Source organism: Danio aesculapii, chromosome 17, assembly GCF_903798145.1.
Source record: "Danio aesculapii chromosome 17, fDanAes4.1, whole genome shotgun sequence".
Taxonomy (NCBI): Eukaryota; Metazoa; Chordata; class Actinopteri; order Cypriniformes; family Danionidae; genus Danio; species Danio aesculapii.
The window spans coordinates 47,219,765-47,233,688 of NC_079451.1; the positions used below are offsets into that span (position 1 = coordinate 47,219,765).

Here is a 13,924-nt window from a genome sequence, read left to right on the forward strand (position 1 = left end):
TGGGTTTCCTCCGGGTGCTCCAGTTTCCCCCACAGTACAAACACATTCACTATAGGTGAATTGAATAAACTAAATTGGCCGTAGTGTATAAGTGCATGTGGGAATGTGAGTGTATGGGTGTTTCCCAGCACTGGGTTGCGGCTAGAAGGGCATCCGCTGTGTAAAACATATGTCGGAATAGTTGGCGGTTCATTCCGCTGTGGTGACCCCTGATATATAAGGGATTTAGTCGAAGGAAAATTAATGAATGAGTTTATATAATCTGCATTATTTATACAACCGATATGACTTTCCAGTGATCATATTTACAGTTTGTCACAGTCATAACTGACTTAATTATTCCAGACTTATTTTAACTTAATCAATTATGCTTTAAAATGTATTGTTTTTAAATAAATATCCTTTAGTAATGAAATTCCTTGTCAGTCACAGATAATTATATCTGTTTGAACAAACTCACTTAGTCGGGTGGTCCGTCTTGGTTTCTCTAAATCTCTCTAAATAAATATATATGGTCAAAAAAATAGTGTTTTCTGTTTGGCTTGAACTAGAAAATGATTCACAGAAGCCTGCTGATTTTTCTGAAAGGTAATTGAGCTGTGAAGTAGGTCTGCTCTTCTCTTGTTTGATGATGTCTGGAGAGCTTGAGGTTTATTGATCTTGTTATTAAAGTCACAGCTACACAGACCTGGTGTCAAAAGGTTTGTCATTAGTGTACTTTCACTGTCTCTGTTTTATTTCATAAGTGTGTAACTATACATTTGAAAGGCGATCCTCTGAGGACTTTCGACTGGTTGTTGCTAGAAGGGATACAGCTGTGACCGGAAGTTCATTCATTCATTTATTTTCTTTTCAGCTTAGTCGCTTGTTAATCAGGGGGTCGCCACAGTGGAATGAACCACCAACTTATCCACCATATGTTTTACGCAGCGGATGCCCTTCCAGCCGCAACCCAACACCAGGAAATGGCTGGAAGTTAACAAGAATTATTTATATTATTTATTAAAATATCCATTTATTATATTTTATGAACATCTACTTCTACCTCAATCTTAATCCCCCCCTCACAGTAATGTTAAAACAGCTATTATAAAGAGTATTATTCATATTACTATTAAATTACCCATTACATTGTACTTTATTAACATCTACCCCTACCCCAAGCATAAATCTTCCCCTCACAGTAATGTAAAAACAGCAATTATACAGAGTATTATTCATATTATTTATTAAATTACCCATTAAATTGTACTTTAACATTTACCCCCACTCCAAACATAAACATACCCCTCGCAGAAATGTAAAAACAGCTATTACGCAGAGTATTATTCATATTATTTATTAAATTACCCATTAAATTGTAGTTTATTAACATTTACCCCACCCCAAACCTATACCTCCCCTTCACAGTAATATAAAAATATTAATTATTGTTGTACAGTGTCACTAAAAGTCTGCTATATTGACGTGACTTTTCGCAGCTGTATCCCTTCTAGACTTTACATTTTCCTTTTCGACTTGTGTTCTGGCGCCATTATCTCCGAATATAAACAATAGCTATGTTACTAAAAGCTTTACTACATTAAACACGAAATGTTTTATGTCTGAAAACCTATCCTTGATGTGTAAATATAAAGCTATGTGCTATAAAACTTACACTCTGTCGAAGTCATCCTCTTATTCAGAGAATTTTGTAGGGCGTAATCCAGTCACGGAGCACGGTGCATGATGACAATTAGAAAGTGGCGAGTCGCTGCGAGTTAATTAATGTCGTTCTTGAGTGTTTTAAAAACATTCATAGCCTAATGTTCGCGAATTAAAGCTGAATTTAGTATGTAAATCGATTTCAGATAACGTTGCTGAAACAAGTTGTTCGTTTCACCTGCCGTCTGTATGGTGAGTAGCCAAATTAGCCGTTAGCCTGCTAACTAAACGGTAGTCTATTTTTGTAAAGCTTTCAGCAAGTGTCATTCTGTGTTGATAAATAGTTTATTTTCATCACATTTATGTTATAATTAATCATTTTCAGTCTAGTTGATTTTTTGTGTAAAATATCATACTTCATTTATTTTTAATTATTTGTCTTCAAATTTTGTTTTACTATTAACAGCCAATATATGATTTGGCCCATAGAAAAATACTATAATTTATAGTAAATACTGTAATGTTTTTGAACTATACTATAGTAAAGTAGGCCTACTTAATTTTTTTATTTTTGTGTGGTAATTTTATAGTTGCTAACTGTACTAAATTCTCTACAACTATATTATACTACAATACACCCTGTTTTCTATAGTAAACTAAATTATATAGTATTTATTAGTTTATCAGTTTACTATAGTTAGTACTGCAGTATGTTATTGCATTTTTTTAACAAAAAGTTGGAAATACTATAATATATACAGTACAATACACTTTACTATAATATGGTTAAAAACATGATCGTATTTACTATGAATTACTATAGTATTTTTTCATGCGTGTGCCTTTTAGTAGCAATAATGATCCTTGGCTTTTTATTAATATTTTGGTTTAACATTATTACAAAAAAAATCATAAACATTTTTAATAAATTAGTATTGGGTTGTTATGTCATATTTTAATATATTATCATAATCATAAACTCTCTGGTATGTTACTGCCTTTGTTGTGTAGGCTATTTAACGATTAATGAAGTCTCATGCATAAGCAATAAATGGCTTACAAAACAAGTTCCTTCATGTTGATATTTAAAGCTTTCTTATGACCTTTTAAGCCTTTATTTAGGGAACTGGCTCTCTCAAATCTGCGGTAGACCTCTATGCTCTGTCAGTGAGTTAACACTGAAATCATCCAAAATACTGAAAACAGAGTCTGCTATGAGGATTTGTCGCCCTCTGCTGGTGTCAGATTGCACCTGTTTTGAGTATTCTCAAATAAATCATGAATTTAATATTTGAGGATACCTCAAAAGTCATATAAATTGAGAATCTCAAGATATAAATTGAGAGAAAAAACAGAATTGCTAAATTTTAAAGGATTTTTTTTTATTGCAAGAAATTATCCTAGAATATGTGCTGAAGGGGGAAAGTCAGAACGCAGGAAATAAACTTATCTGAAGTAAACCTAAAAATGAAAATCACAAGAACTCAGAATTATTAATAAAAATGTCAGAACTGCAAAATATGAACTCAGAATTCAGAGGTAAAGAAAAAATGCAGAATTCCAAGATATAAAATTCTGGGTTAATTTCTTTTTACCTCTCAATTCAGCTTATTTCTTGCAGTTTTTACTTTAACCTCTGAATTCTGAGTTTATTTATTCAATTATGACTTATACTTCTGAATTCTGCATTTATTTCTTAAATTCCGACTTATTATACCTCTGAATTCTGATTTATTCCTTGCAATTCTGACTTTTTTTTACCTGATTTTATTACTTGCAATTCAGATTTCCCCCTCTGAATTCTGCATTTATTTCTTAAATTCTGACTTATTATACCTCTGAATTCTGAGTTATTCCTTGCAATTCTGACTTTTTTTTACCTGATTTTATTACTTGCAATTCAGATTTCCCCCTCTGAATTCTGAGTTTATTTCTTACAGTTCTGACTTTTATCTATCTCTGAATTAATTTTATTTCTTCAATTCCGACTTTTTCTTTACTTCTGAATTCAGAGTTTATTTCTTCAATCCTAATTTATTTTACCTCTGAATTCTGAGTTTATTTCTTCAATTCTGACATTTTACCTCTGAATTTTAAATTTATTTCTTCAATTCTGACTGATTTTACCTCTGAATTTTAAGTTTATTTCTTCAATTCTGACTTATTTTACCTCTAAATTTGTAGTTTGTCTTACAGTTCTGACATTTTCCCCTCATAATTTAGAGGTAAAAGAAAAAGACTGGAAGAACTGGAAGAAATAAACTCACAAGTCAGAGGTAAAAAAATAAAATAAAATAGAATATATAGTAAAAGTCAGTCAGCACTGCCAATCATAAGTTTAGACTTGTGGTTTTGACAAACCAAAACAAAAAAAAAAGTTTCCATTTATGCCATTTTAATAAACATTTAATAAACACTCTTTAACAAAATTACAATTTACACAAATGTTGGTTAATTCAAATGAAAATATGTAGATTAAACATCACATTTATATAAACGTATAAGACCAGAAACATTTAATTTCTCAATAAGATACAGTTATAAATGAGAAAAACAGTAGTAACCCTCTACATTTCCTTCAAAGTAATAAAACCAGTTTTACAAAATATACAAACACGACACTTTGTTGGTTAAATGTAAATAATCTGACATTTGTTGGTACTGTTTACATCATTTATTCTAAACTCAATGCAAACCTGTTTTATCTGCTGCCACCTTCTGGAGAAAGACGGACATCACATCCAATATTCAGATACAAAAACACAGATTATAATGAGGCTATGCTTTAGATCATTCAATCTCTTTCATTTGATTCATTTTTTCCATTAAAAAGAAAAATCTCAAGAAATATTTCTGTGTGGTTTCTGTGTGTCTTCATCCAGCGTCCTGCGTCTCAAATCTTTCTCTTCTCAAATAAGTCTTTCCAGGTGGGAACTATCTTGGAATAAACTTTCTCAATCTGAAAACATTTAAAAATGTTAATTTAAAGCTGTCGACTGACAGTGTTATTACACAAATAAACATACACAACAAATGTGATAACATTAGTAAATTTCAACATTTGCTAAAGCATTATTGAAGTCAGAATTTGTCTTTGTTAATTTTAGTTAATGTACTTACAATGTAGAATTAGCAAAGATTGATAAACAGCTATAAATACAATGGCTATTGTTTGTCAGATCTCATTTACTAGTCAGATTTTAGGAGATTTTTCCTCTCTTGAACACAAAAGATTTAAAATATTAGAAAAAAGATGGAAGGTTAAAATAAAAAAAGGTTAAGATTGATTAGAAACAGATAGCCATTGATTCCATAGTGTTTTATTCCTATTCAAATATATGGGCGACACAGTGACTTAGTGGTTACCAAGAAGGTCGCTGGTGTGAGTCCCGGCTGGGTGAATTGGCATTTCTGTGTGGAGTTTGCATGTTCTACCCGTGTTGGTGTGGTTTCCTCCTTGTGCTCCGGTTTCCCCCACAGTCCAAACACATGCACTAAACTAAATTGGCTGTAGTGTATGAGTGTGTATGGGAGTTTTCCAGAACTGGGTTGCAGCTGGAAGGGCATCCGCTGCGTAAAACATTTGCTGTCTAAATTGGCGGTTCATTCCGCTGTAGTGACCCCAGATAAATAAGGGACTAAGTCGAAGGAAAATGAATATATATTTATATTTATTTATAAATATTTATTTATCTTCTTTTGAGTTCAACAGAAAAAAAAAGAAATTCATAAAGGTTTACCAGAGCTGAGGAGATTACTTATGAACTGTAATCAGTTACTGATTACAAATGACAGGAAATTACATGTACTGTAGTGTAGTGATATCAAATAAGAATGTGCACAAAAGTAATCCAAAAGTACTCAGATTACGTTACCATAAATGAGTAATCAAATTTCAGTAACTACAAATTACATGACAATATTTGTAGTCAATAATATATTAATTTATGGTAATGTAATCTAAGTACTTTTGGATTACATTACTTTTGTGTTAACCCGTTTTTGATGTAGTCGGATTACAAGTTTTAAATAGGAATTTACTCTAATTACAAGTACTTGATATCTGCACTCTGATTGCATAATCTATATTATATATAATAGATTTCAACCCTGCTCTGAGTGTTTGTACCAGGCGCAGATTTTGGGATTCCGGGATCCTAAGCAATTCCAGCCAACAGTCCTAATATGCACCCTTTGCATTTATTTATTTATTTATTATTTTTTGGCTTTTCTTGTATCACTCCATTTTTTTATGAAAAAACTAAGGATAATAAATAAACTATCTTGTTTTGAAAACTAAATCTCCATCTTATTTGACTGCTGGACTGATCCATGATTGGGGCGGGGGACAAATTTGTACGAATGTAAAAATGACCATTTTAATTGTGTGTATAATATGATAGAATTATATATTTTATACTTTTAGGTGTTTATTGGGGCTCCCAAATTTATGCCCAAAGATTACCTAGGATCCTAAGCAGCTGCCTACCTCGCTTATTGGTTAAATCCGCTCCTGAGTGTTACCAACAGTTTTAATACATTGACAAAGCAGACATACCAATAGACTATATGCAGAGCTAGTGTTTTTCAGCCAACAATAAACTTCCTGTCAAAGGTTAATGTGACTATTTTCAATTTGCTAAGGTTCCTTTTACAGCATCGATGTAATGTGATAATAATACATTCATTTGAATAGACTTAAGCATTCGTTTAGTTGTTCAAGCATAAAATGTGATGAAAGACAGTGTAAATGCTAGCACCGTCAGTAGCAGCGGACTAGCACGGAAACTCCATTGAAGATAAATGTCCATATTTTAAAGACATGATGTGGGAAAATGGAATTTAATGCAGTGCTTCTTGTCTGGTCTGAGATGACTTTACACTCACCGGCCACTTTATTAGGTACACCTGTCCAACTGCTCGTTAACACAAATTTCAAATCAGCCAATCACGTTGCAGCAACTCAATGCATTTAGGCATCTAGACATGGTCAAGACGATCTGCTGCAGTTCAAACTGAGCATCAGAATGGGAAAAGAAAGGTGATTTAAGTGACTTTGAACATGGCATGGTTGTTGGTGCCAGATGGGCTGGTCTGAGTATGGGCTACAGCAGCAGAAGACCGCACCGGGTCCCTCTCCTGTCAGCTAACTTAAGAACAGGAAACTGATGCTACAATTGGCACAGGCTCAGCAAATGTGGACTATAAAGATTGGAGAAGCGTTGCCTGGTCTGATGAGTCTCGATTTCTGCTGCGACATTCAGATGGTCGGGTCAGAATTTGGTGTCAACAACATGAAAGCATGGGTCCATCCTGCCTTGTATCAACAGTTCAGACTGGTGGTGGTGGTGTAATGGTGTGGGTAATATTTTCATGGCACACTTTGGGCCCATTAGTACCAATTGAGCGTTGTGTCAAAGCCACAGCCTACCTGAGTATTGTTGCCAACCATGTTTATCCCTTTATGACCACAGTGTACCCATCTTCTGATGGCTATTTCCAGCTGGATAACGCACCATGTCATAAAGCACAAATCATCTCAAACTGGTTTCTTGAACATGACAATGAGTTCACTGCTCAAATGGCCTCCACAGTCAACAGAGCTCCATCCAATAGAGCACATTTGGGATGTGGTGTAACAAGAGATTCGGATCATGGATGTGCAGTCGTCAAATCTGCAGCAACTGTGTGATGCTATCATGTTAATATGGAGCAAAATCTCTGAGGAATATTTCAAGTGCCTTGTTAAATCTATGCCACAACAGATTAAGCAGTTCTGATGGCAAAAGGGGGTCCAATCTGGTACTAGTAAGATGTACCTAATAAAGTGGCCGGTGAGTGCATATCATATATCAATCAGGCAGTGAAGATCACAGACTTTTCAAGAAATCAGATTTTAAACATGGGGATTTTCTAATGGCACAACAGTTCACCGGAAGCGCTTGGTCTGGCTGAAAAATAAAAGTCCCTGTGCATATACCCCTTTTAAATGCACAATCAGATTTGGAAAACGCTAAATTATTTCTCACCTGCTCTGACTTTTTCACCCCGTTCCGAAACATGGTGGCCTGATGTTCGCTGTTGTTGAAGAGGATGTCGAAGGTCACGGGTTTGGTCATGCTGTGCTCGATCTCCGGCTTGATGATGGAGTAAAAGTCCCGCGGAGGATGCTTGTCGTCCAGGTAGTTTTTGACTCTGAATTTCTTTCCGACCACGTCGAGCGGGTCGAGCTTCACTGCGGCGTTCAGGGCTCGGCCGAAGAGAAGCAGTCTGGTGTCGGAGTCTTGAACATTCAGGTCAAAATATCAAGATGACTGAATGAATTCAGATATTAAACTTGAAAATATCACACAGACTCACCTCTGATGGTCAGATGAGCCACGTAAGGAACTCCGTCTCTTTCACCGTAGTAAATTCCATAATGACAAAAGTAGCTGTTACCGGGAAACTCCAGAATATCTCCAGGGTAAAGCTTTAGATGAGAGTTATGCTGAGAAAAGAGAGAGAGAAAACTATCAACTACTCTTTATTCATTCATTCTCCTTCGGCTTAGTCTCTATATTCATCAGGGGTCACCACAGCGGAATGAACCACCAACATATTCAGCATATGTTTTACACAGCGGATGCCCTTCCAGCTGCAGTCCAGTACTGGGAAACACCCACACACTCTCACACTCATACACTACGGCCAATTTAGTTTCTTCAGTTCACCTATAGCGCATGTGTTTGGACTGTGGGGGAAACCGGAGCACCCAGAGGAAACCCACACCAACACTGGGAGAACATGCAAACTCCACACAGAAACGCTACTCGAACCAGCAACCTTCTTGCTGTGAATGCTAACCACTGAGCCACCATGCCACCCTCAACTATCCTTATGCGTCAATTTAAATAAATCTAAATATTATTATATATAAATGTGTTTAAGCTTGTGAATTTATCACAATTAAAAAAAAAAATACATTAAACAACAACTCTGACCTTTTGTTTATAATTTATTAATGTCAGAAAAGGGCTTCCATAGTTTTTTCTTCTTCTGCTGGCAGATATTTTGCTTCATCAATTTTTATTTTGCTTTATTTTGTTAAGGATTTTAACCAATTGCAGTACACTTTCTGTTATTTTACAGACTTATATCTCTCTCTATATTGTGTATATTACATTATTTCAAACTACTAAAATGTCAATAAAAGTCACTTTGTTCAACTGTAGAGTTGAATTTTCAACATCAAAAGTCGACAGAGTCCCATAATGCAGTTCACAAACTGTAAATAAAAGGAAAACCCCAAATACAGAAACTGTTCATTAACAGCTAGTTTTTACAGTGCATGCACACACACAGGTTTATACTTTGTGCGCCGTACAGATGTAACAACATAAGGAAATCTGTAACTATAAGGTACAATCACATTGCTGAATGACATCCTGAGTGAAATTATTATTACTATGATGATTATTATTATTATTATCATTATTATTATTATTACTACTACTACCACTTACTTACTCACTCACTCCCAGGGCTGTTTATATCGAAGTTGATGTTTGGTCGCACCATATTGGTGTTTCGTAACATCTAGTTTTTATGAAGTGAGTTGTTAGCCCAACGCTAAATTCCCAATCTGGAGGACCAGGACTTACACGCATACATTACAGACAATTTAGTTTACCCAATTCACCTACAGCGCATATCTTTGGACTTGTGGGGGAAACCGGAGCACATGCAAACTCCACACAGAAATGCCAACTGACCCAGCCGGGACTCGAACCAGCGACCTTCTTCCGATCACTATATATATATATATATATATAACAATAATACTTAATTCAAGTTTACTTGAACAGTGCTTTTTACAATAATTATCATCCTAAAGCAGCTTCACAAAATGTCCACAACATTACATTAAGTCAAGTAATCAGAAAAGTTAAGGAGTTGTGTAAAGAGTTGGCAGCAGTGTTGAGTAAGTTCCTTCAACTTTTCTGATTACTTCAAAAAAAAAAAAAAACGTATTAATTACTAATTACATCATTAAAATTGTATTTAAATTACATTTTTTAATTACTTTGTCTAAAAACTAACTCAGTCACTCAACGAGTTATTAAATTACTTGACTCAACACAACTTACAGTTCAATGCATAAATGCACTATATATACAGTGCTCAGCTTAAATGAGCCCACCCCAGTTTGAAAATAAGTATTTTTATAAATTTCTCAGTAAATATGGGTCATATATTTTGCAGCAAAACAGATTTATTAAACAGATATATTTATTCAAATAATATTTTAGTCACCAAACAACTTTAGAAATAGACACAAAATCAATTCAATTCATGCAAAATATTGGGGGAAAAAATTACAAGCTACAAAAAGTTCAACGAAATTGTAGAAATTTTTTGTTTCTCTTAAATTTTGCTCTTTTTTTTTTGACATTTTTAATTTAATATTTTATACTATCATATAAATTTGGGTGGACTAATATTAAAATGTTATCATAAGTTATTTTGTTAGATAAGCTCCGGATTTGGCTTCAGTACAGACTAATCTACTGTATATGCACACAAATGTAATATTGTATACGTTCCTATAGAAAATATGAATCTAAATGAGAAATTAGTGAGGGGTGAACTCATATATGTTGAGCACTGTGAATCTCAACTGTTGCACAGACAATACAAATCAAACTCTTTTAATTCTTTAAATCAGTCAAACATGACCTTTTAGCTTTATTTATTTATTTATATATATATATATATATATATATATATATATATATATATATATATATATATATATATATATATATATATATATATATATATATATATATATATATATATATATATATATATATATATATATATATATTAAAGCACAAAACATTTCAAAGCGATGACACAATATTTCACACATACCATATACTGACTTTCTGTTCATAGCTTCTCAAGCATGTTCAATCTACTTGATAAATGAATTACTCTGCATCTCTTACACAACTGATCAGTATATTTAAACACGTACATTATAAGTAACTGTAATTAAATGAACTGAAAATGAAAGGTAATCCCTTACTTTACTATTTCTGCAGAAAAGTAATCTAATCAGAGCAACAACACTGTAAAAAACTACCCATAAATGAGCAGCTTTAGATATTTTACCCTATTTATTTATGCTTTAGAATCGCATTATGGGATCTTTATCTTTCTTTTAACAACTTTTAACCTTATAAATCTTGAAAAAAATACTTTTATCAATCAATTTAATAGTTTAAAGTGATATATTGTCTGGGTTGGTATTAAATATTATACTACAAAAAGCTTATAATAAACTGCCAGCACATTTTCTGTTATTTTATTTCTCTATATACTACTTCTTATACATTATATTAACTCAAACACTCTCAAAAATAAAGGTACGCAAGCTGTCACTGGGGTGGTATCTTTTTAAGAGGTACAAATTTGTACCTAAAAGGTCCATATTAATACCTCAAGGGTACATATTAGTACCTAAAAAGTACAAAAGTGTTCCTCTTAAAATTTGTAGGTACCAATATATACTTTTGAGGTACCAATATGGACCCTTCGAGTACAAATGTGTACCTTTTGAAAAGGTACCACCCCAGTGACAGCTCCTGTACCTTTATTTCTGAGAGTGTATTCAAGTGTCAATAAAAGTCACTTTGTTAAACTGCAGAGTTGAATTTACAACAGCAAAAGTCAACAGAGCAGAGATCAACATCCCATAATGCAATTCACAACCATAAATAAACAGAAAACATCACACGATACAAAAACTAATAATAGATATTATTACAGTGTAGTTAACAATAATTAGTAGTTAACTAATTACACCCAACACTGGTTGGCAGTATATAGTTAACCAGCAGTTATAGAGTATATAATGATAGTAATAATATTTACCAGTCCCATTGGTGTCAGCTCTGAAGTCAATGTCTTGAAAAACACTAGAGACGGACACTAGATCTTCATTCGTCTCTAATATCAGAAGCAGATTTAGATGTTGGAAGAAGAAGCAGTGCAGGTTAATCATGCGGTTCCTGATCATCTGATCCAACACACACCCAGGATCTATGCTTGAACACCTTCAGAAACACACTCTAATGAAGCATTTCTGCTGCTTTCGGTGCTGCGAAGGATTTTCAGGTCTGAGTGTGTGAATAAGTGATGGTTACAGATATCATAATGAGCTGCATATGACACGCTTTTTATTGATTTGATCAAGTCAGTGGGTTTAGAAAGAGACTTGAGCTGAACTGATGTATAAGAGATCCTCCAGGGAGAGTTCAAGCATTACTTCTGTTTTTAGCAGGAAACATCTGTGCGTCGGCTTTAAGCAAGTAAAGTCCAAAATGCAAATACTGGGTAAATTCATCACAGCCATGTACCATCTTAGGTTTTTTTCAACATGTGGAGTCATCTTGAGGTTATAGAAACTCTTTTTAAACCCTGTAGCAAGTCACTTTTCTTATCGAGCAAAATGTGCCAAAAAACTGTGATGTGTGTGTGTTTATGTTCTGAAAAAAACTAATCAAATCAGCATTAATGAGCATTTCAATCTGCTTCCATATACAGTTGAAGTCAGAATTATTAGCCCCCATGAATTATTAGCCCTCTTAAATATTCCTCCCCCCCCAATTTCTGTTTTACAGAGAGATTTTTTCAGCACATTTCTAATCATAATAGTTTTAATAACTCATTTCTAATAACTGATTTCTTTTATCTTTGTCATGATGACAGTAAATAATATTTGACTAGATATTAATCAAGACACTTCTATACAGCTTACAGTGACATTTAAAGGCTTCACTAGGGTAATTAAGCAAGGGCGTAGATTTGGCATGGATGGAAGGGATGTATCCCCACCAGCAATTACTGAAATGTCCCCACCAATAATTTAACACCTTCAAAATAAAATAAGGCGCCATCAACCCTTAGGCCCCGTTTACACTAGTACTTTTTAGTTTTAAAACCGCGTTTTAGAAAGAAAATGATTCACGTCCACACTAGCGTTACACCCAGCGCATCTGAACAACTCTCCGTCCATACTACAACACTTTAAATGCACATCACGTGATCACACACACTCTGGCATGCCCTGCAGCTCGCTTTGAGTTTGAGCACATCTACTCATATGAGAGCAGTGCATGTCAGATTGTTCATCAAGGATCTACCGCTGGATCAAATCTCACTACATTTGTTAAATGTGATATTTAATTCATCATGTTGTCTTTATCTAACGACATATTCTCCGACTTTGGTCTCTTGAATCTATTACTTGTTCTCAGGTAATGGGTTTTGGCTGAGCGCAAAGATAAGTTAGGTTAATATATTAATGTAACCACGTACACTGATTTTGCATATTGTCTGATTGCTTGCCTTTATTTCCTATATTGTATAAACTTATTGTACATTATACTTTTATGGCCATTGATTAAATTGATTTTACCCTGTTGAAAAATCCAGCTTAAACCAGCCTAGGCTGGTTGGCTGGTTTTAGCTGGTTGACCAGCCTGGTTTTAGAGGGGTTTTGGCCATTCCCAGGCTGGTTTCCAGCTATTTCCAGCCTGGTCTTAGCTGGTCAGGCTGGAAAATGACCAGCTAAATCCAGCTAAAACCAGCTTGACCACCCTGGTTTAGACTGGACATAGCTGGTTTTGGCTGGGCTCCCAGCCTGGCTAGGTGGTCAAGCTGGTTTTAGCTGGTCATTTTCCAGCCTGACCAGCTAAGACCAGGGCTGGAAATGGCTGGAAACCAGCCTGGAAATGGCCAAAACCCCTCTAAAACCAGCCAACAAGCCTAGGCTGGTTTAAGCTGTTTTTTTCAGTAGGGTATTGATTATTAAAACTGATATTCAGCAAAAGAGAGGGTTTCGTATTTTCAGTGAAAATTAAAGGGAGGCAGTAATGTTATCGGCTCCATTTTGTTTTAAATATGCATACAGTGAAGATGACGCTCATATAAATATGCACCTACACGATGCCTCAACATTTTCGCTGTCTGTTAAGTTGCTCATATCAAAATGAAAATAGGCAGTTCCTTATATCATGTTTTCATTTTATTGTTGAGAAAGTGAAATCACGTAGCCAGAGTGATGTGAATGAGGTTATAAAGTAGCCAACACTGTTCCCTATGAAGATTTACACATGTCCTTGGGAGTTTGTTTTCCATATCAAACTTGCAAAGTCTGAACTTACAAGGAGGGGATGCAGGACTGAACTGTGTGTAGGTTATTGAAGAAAAAGCCCCAATCAGATAGATG

General features: G+C 34.5%; 1 protein-coding gene across 1 annotated transcript; it reads right to left on the reverse strand.

The window, feature by feature from the left end:
• Positions 1 to 4,134: 4,134 nt before the first annotated feature.
• plaat1l (phospholipase A and acyltransferase 1-like) lies at positions 4,135 to 11,964 on the reverse strand. The gene is made up of 4 exons (XM_056477202.1): positions 11,566 to 11,964; positions 8,005 to 8,134; positions 7,674 to 7,927; positions 4,135 to 4,603 (listed from the first exon to the last, which is right to left on the reverse strand). Exons 1-4 carry the CDS (start codon positions 11,572 to 11,574, stop codon positions 4,538 to 4,540), a joined length of 459 nt encoding a protein of 152 aa, XP_056333177.1. The 5' UTR covers positions 11,575 to 11,964; the 3' UTR covers positions 4,135 to 4,537.
• Between the last annotated feature and the right edge of the window lie 1,960 nt (positions 11,965 to 13,924).

Excerpts from the sequence above, each read along its gene's own strand:
- plaat1l (XM_056477202.1), bottom strand. Across the intron at positions 7,928-8,004 it reads GGCTCATCTGACCATCAGAG|ACTCCGACACCAGACTGCTT; the intron begins GTGAGTCTGTGT and ends TGAATGTTCAAG. Across the intron at positions 4,604-7,673 it reads GGGTGAAAAAGTCAGAGCAG|ATTGAGAAAGTTTATTCCAA; the intron begins GTGAGAAATAAT and ends AAATGTTTTCAG.